The sequence below is a fragment of the Myotis davidii genome, unplaced genomic scaffold (assembly GCF_000327345.1).
Source record: "Myotis davidii unplaced genomic scaffold, ASM32734v1 scaffold461, whole genome shotgun sequence".
NCBI lineage: Eukaryota > Metazoa > Chordata > Mammalia > Chiroptera > Vespertilionidae > Myotis > Myotis davidii.
Genome location: NW_006295825.1, coordinates 2,706,678 through 2,712,402, shown reverse-complemented (window position 1 = coordinate 2,712,402; position 5,725 = coordinate 2,706,678). Strand labels below are relative to the sequence as shown.

Below are 5,725 nucleotides of genomic sequence, written 5' to 3'. Positions count from 1 at the left end.
TACAAATCTCTCTCCTGGAGGAATAATTTCAAATACACTTGAAATTGACATTCATGTTTAAAAATACTACAAGTTTCATTTTCACAGCTGAGCTTTGTGACCAGTGCCAGGGTTTATGAAACATTACACATCGAAAACAACAGGTAAAAAAAGAAAAAAAGAAAAAAGAAAAAAGGCATTTAACAATGATTAGACACATCCACACATCAATTAAAACTGATTTCCACAACTGATTTGTACATTATCTAGTCTCAAAAAATTGCAATCAACATCCCAAAATCTTTTTAAAAGTACAATGGGCAAAGATGAGTGAAACAAACAATAATATAATAAATTAGAGCATGTAATATATCCAATGGGCATTGATGAATCAACATTATTTTCCATTGGGGGGGGACACACTTCTATTTTTGGTTTCTATCTCTATCTTTTCTGCTGTTCATTATTTATTCTTCTGCTTGATAAATGGGACTCATTCCCAGAACCAACTTGCTGTGACACTAATTTGAGAAGCTCACTTGTTACTTGTTTACTTCCTAGAATATTCAGGAACACATGATCCCTGTAGCCTGGGCTGAGTTTTTATGGAAGTGAAATACACACAAATGAGCACACAGACACAAGCATACAAATACAACCACACACAACCATCCGTAAATATATTTCCCCCAAAGAAATGGCTCATCTTTCCTGAGACATTCCTAACAAATTGATAAGCCTCTTAAAAAAGCTTTCGGTGCAAGGGCTGGCCTGGGATTTGGTCTGGAACTCGTGAAGAGGAACACTGAAAAGGTCTCAGCTGCCCTGAAAGAGGGGTGTGTGGGGAAGGGGCACTCAGGACAGCTGTCCTCTCGTGTGTGTTATGGGATGTCTGCATTGCACCCCCCTTTACTACCATGAATAGCCCTCTGCGCTGAGACTTTGAAGGTGGTGATGGCACTGGAAAGATGATTGTGAGAAGTAAAGAAGGAAACTAATAAAAGAAATTGTCCACCAATCTGAGGTTTCTGAATAACATCAAGTTTGGTGATCACACTAGAAATATATGGAGTACACATTCATTTTCTCCTTTGTAAGCTGATCTACAAATACTGGAGTGGACTTCCTGGTTGCTTTTTGAGGAAATACGTCAACTACTACAGTCTATATCCAGGGAATCTACTTACTATTTTGAATACAATGAAGAAACCTACTCTTTTTCACTTAGTCACCTGCAAAAGGAGTTAGGGGGAAAACATGTTAAGACTGCTTGATTGATGAGACTTCCAAGATTTGTGGCTAAAAAATTGCTCAAAACTCTGCAAGCCCTCAGAAGGGCCAAGGTTTCCTCATAATTCATATACAACACCCCCACCAAAAAAAATTAAAATAAAAAAATCCCACAAGAAAACAAAACCATAGAAATCCCATTTTGATTCCCACCAATCCACTATGGGGAAGACTGAGAATCACTGTCCATCAACCTCTAGAAGGGACTTGCCTGGAGCCCTGGTGTCGGCAAAAGCAAGAACCCCAGAGACAAGTGCCTGTTATTTACATGGCCAGTGCAGATGGTGTGCCTAGTTATCCTGGCTCCCTAAGGGTTTCTGGAACTTGCCCACCTTGGGATAATGGCAGGGATGGTGGCAGTGACCTGGCGAAAGCAATGTTGGCTATGGCGCTGCAAGCTTCCACCCAGGCTGAGACACTCGCCCTACCGTGGTAGCTCTGACACTGGAGGTAACGCCTGGGCAACTCACTGGGAGCAGATCGCGGGCTTAAATATGAATATGGAAGAGGTGACTGGGACACAAGAGGCATGTGGGCGGAGGAGAGTTGCATCAGAAGAATGATCAAGTTCTTTTGAGAAGATGCTGCCATGGAAGTACTTATTTTTGAAAAATGCATGCTCACTGGGAGGGGTACAGAGTTATGTCTTTTGCATAAAAAGTTAAGGCTATGATCCGTAGTAACCACTCTGACATAACATCACCACCACTGCCTATTTCTAACATTGAAAGTGATTACTAACACTGAGAATCGACACGGAACATGTACTACCAGTGTACATTTCCAGTGCAGAGACGGAAGTTTAGAGGCGGTGGACACCTCTTCTGGCTAATGGTAGGGGCTGTTTCTACGTAGTCGGAGTTCACTGAGAATTAACAGGCATTCATCACTTCTACAGCAAACCCCAGGATCCTGCTGTCTCCTATTGCCCCTGCATTCCAAAGTAAAATGGAGCTTTAATTGGAGCCCAACCTAGTCACCTGACTTGTACCTCTCTAGATCCTGTTTACTCCTAGACAGACCCAAAATAGCAGGAGAGTGTTAATAAAGGCCGTCCTGAAAGCACACTGCTGCTGGCACACTCTGCCCACCCCTGCAGAGCTGTCTGGAGTGAGATCACTGGGAAACACCAAGGTGTGCAGAATAAGTGATTAACCCTTACTTGCTTAGACTTCACAGACACAAGTCATGCTCTGGTCACAAGGGAAGGACCCTTTTTGCCTGTCCTGCTAGCCTCAATCTGCTCAGGATGCAATGCCTGAAGGCATGCAAGGCTTAGGAGAACTCCCAATGGTATAATATGATGGATTTTGTATGAACAGATGCTGTTAGTACTTAATGCTAACTCAGAAACAATCGCATCAATTCCAAAGGAATTGGCACCATGGCTGTGAAATGAAGAAATCTCAACAACTACAGAGCAAGTGGATTTGGGTAGGTGGTGGGCGCATGGAGTGCCCAACCCCAAGGACCTGGCTGAAGCATACAGCTAAGCAACTATAGCAACAGAGCGAAGGAGGGAGCCCTAATGTGCTGTTGGGGATAGAACGGATGGCTAAAAGGTACTCATCTAAAAAATTTTTGAAAGAAAATCACAATTTCTCAGGGGTGTGGGACCGCCTTGCAGTGCCAATGGTCCTGGATCACCATTGCCCTGCATGCCAGAGGGGCCTGGGGCCTTCATCTTTGTTATGGAAATCAAATATCTAGCAAGGGATTTGTGGAGGGCAGAGTGAAAACAATGCATTAGGAAGGACCCCCCCACCCCAATTGCTCAGATTCAACCCCTCAAGAGCTAGCCTTAAAAAAAGTCACAAACCCAGCTGCAAGGGGGCTTGCCCTACAGCCAAGCTGGTCACTGCCTTTGCTTTTTTTGTGGAAGCAGGGGGTGGGGAGGCACTTAGTAGGGTATGGAGTGCCAAGAGGCTCTAGGCTCTGCCACCCTTTCCCCTTGCCCTCCCTTAAGAGGCAAGGCTTTTTCTATACAGGTTTGAGGAAGTTTCTATACAGAAAGTTAGAGTTGCCCAAATACCAACTGAGAAACTATGTAAGTTTCAGTGATTACACCTTAACCACTAGATAATGTCAAGGAAACAAATCCCAGTATTTGAAATCCTTGTGGGGAAAGGGTGTGGTTCTGTCTCTCCCAGCCACTGTTTTGTATACAGGGAAAATTCTTTTAAAGAAATGGAAAATTACAATCTTTATATAAGCTAAGCAGGTTTGAAGCCAGGGGAATGATATTTCCTGGCAAGGCCTGATGGAACAGAGGAAGCCTAGTAACTCTGTTTCATGCTACTATTTCTGTTCCATTCATCAAGGGACTTGTCAGGAAATGCCAACTACCAGAAAGTATCCCCACACCCTCCAGTCCAAAAGACAGCCCTACACCTCAAGTCAGGGGCAATGATTTCTGTTCCCAAAACCACCAGAATAAGTCATCAGCCACTGTCCTCCATGCTTAGCTCTCTACTCCCAAATAGAAGACCCCGTTCCCTGATGTAAACAATCTCTTCTCCTCTATGGCATCTGGGACAAGAGGTCACTGTTTGGGTAAGCTGCTGAACTCAAATGAAAACTGAGCATGAAAAGATGAACTCTGTACATTAATACTTTTTTAAAGCAATCAATGAGGAACCAAGACTCTTCATGGCAGTATGTCATGTGACTACACGATGTGGGGGGTGGGGTGGCGGAGAGCATACTGGGGAGAACACGCCCTAGATGCAAGGCCATCTTATTTGGAAGGAGTCTATGTCTAATTGAGAAGATAATTTCAGAGCTTTCATTTCAGTCTCCTTTCCCCTGGAATCCTCCAGCACCAATTAATCTCCCCCTCCTGCTACTCCAGCCCCACGTACTGAGTCCTAAGCCTGCTGCTGTGGACCTGCTAGGGGAAAATCTGCAGGTGCTTGGTTTCTGATAAGGCAGGTCAGCCCAAATGTCTGACTCAGCTCCTGGGGCAGACAGTACATACCGATTTTATTTCCTGGCCCTATGATGCCAAATCCTGAGTTTCCTTTGGCAGTTGGAAGGCAGATTCATTTTCCTCTCTTTTTGTCCACTAGTGGTAATATGGTGGTAGCTGTTTCATCACTAATTGTGTTCCCCAAAATCGATAAGGAAGTTACATGGCTATCTAGTTGGAAATCCCTGGCAGTGGAGGAAACAGATGTTTCAGTTTGTTTTTAAATTATCTCCTTCTCTGGGATGAAATATCTCCTGGTCATAGTCTGGCTTGGCTGGCTCATCCCATGTGTCGTAGAGGTTAGGTTGTCCAAACTGCAGGCTGATAAGGTCAAGAGGCTCTGGTAGGACATTCTTCAGTAGCTGAGAAGATGAATGAAAATTCAAGTATGTTTTCTTGCCAACCTGAGTGTTTACTCAGAATGACATAGAGTTTGGCTTCTTCTCTTCTGGGTGCTGCTGACCCAACTCTTTCCATTGAGATGTCCTCTGGACCCATGTTCTTTCTGAATGGCTTGGCTGGCCCCATCCCCCTCAAAACAGAAAAAAAGTAAAACTCCCAATATAATCAGACACAATATGCATCTGCCATTTTTTTTTGTTAAAAAAAAAACCAACAAAAACACAAAAAAACCAATAAACTAAAAGTGCAATAAAGTCAGTTTTTTTCCTTTGCTCAGAACAATTTGCATTGTTCTACTACTGACTGGAGAATAGAGTTCACACTTGTCAAGAAAGCTAAGAACGCCAACACACGGGGACAGTAGACTGCAGATTTCTCACAGCTTGTGTCCTACAGTGTAACCTCATAAGAGGGAGGGAGGGAGTAAACTGTACCCATGGCCAGCTGAGGATGGAGGCTGGGCAGGCACAGAGGAAGAGGGAGCCAGATATCCCTGGAAGGTGGAGAGGGTTCCTCTCCAGCTCAGGCCTGCCATCTTCCTCCTACCTTCTTGGCCACAAGCCCAGCCTCTAGAGTTCCTTCGGCAGACAAAGCCTTCAACTCACTAGCTTTAGTGCTGGAGAAGGTTGAGGGTGGGGCAAGGACCGGGAGTAAACTAAGGGGCGGGAAGAGAATAGTAGTCCTTGAGTTTTTGTGAATGACACCTTCACTGTAAACAATAGGAAGGAGAGTCAACCAAGTGGCCCTGAGGGCAAGCAGTGGAGGAGCAGCAGCTCTGGGACCTGCTCAGAGCCTCAGGCAGGTGGGGACAGCCACTGACCCCCTGGGCCCTGGCTGCCCACACTGGCTCCTTCTGGGGGCATCTCTTTTCTTCTTTTTGGTTTGGATCTCCACCCTCCCCTGCAGAGGAGTCCTTTCCAATGAGAAATGGCAGGAGCTGCAGGTGCAATCGAGTCAGAGTCCCCAGGACCTGAGGACTCCTGGGAGGCACTGGTCACTTATGGCGCTGAGCAGTCTTCTTCCTTTTCCTCTTAAAGAAACAGCAGCACCTGGGGCACAAGGAACATTGCAAGTCAGTGTGAGAGC

General features: G+C 45.1%; 1 protein-coding gene and 1 long non-coding RNA gene across 6 annotated transcripts in view; one reads left to right on the top strand and one right to left on the bottom strand.

Annotated features, from left to right (window-relative positions):
• The first annotated feature begins 1,476 nt into the window (after window positions 1-1,476).
• The window catches only part of LOC107184240, a 9,631-nt gene continuing 5,382 nt past the window's right edge, over window positions 1,477-5,725 (top strand). The window contains exon 1 of the long non-coding RNA XR_001515068.1: window positions 1,477-3,079. This is a non-coding gene — a long non-coding RNA (uncharacterized LOC107184240). The remainder of the gene's footprint in view (window positions 3,080-5,725) is intronic.
• CSNK1G1 (casein kinase 1 gamma 1) overlaps window positions 4,856-5,725 on the bottom strand; it is a 160,209-nt gene continuing 159,339 nt past the window's right edge. For 4 of the 5 annotated variants that reach the window (XM_006770781.2, XM_006770782.2, XM_006770783.2 and 1 more), the window contains one exon: window positions 5,056-5,688. In XM_006770781.2, coding sequence (XP_006770844.1) covers window positions 5,634-5,688 — 55 coding nt within the window. In that variant the 3' untranslated portion in view covers window positions 5,056-5,633. Of the gene's footprint in view, window positions 5,689-5,725 lie in introns of all 5 variants that reach the window. The other variant, XM_006770784.1, reaches the window with a different exon arrangement.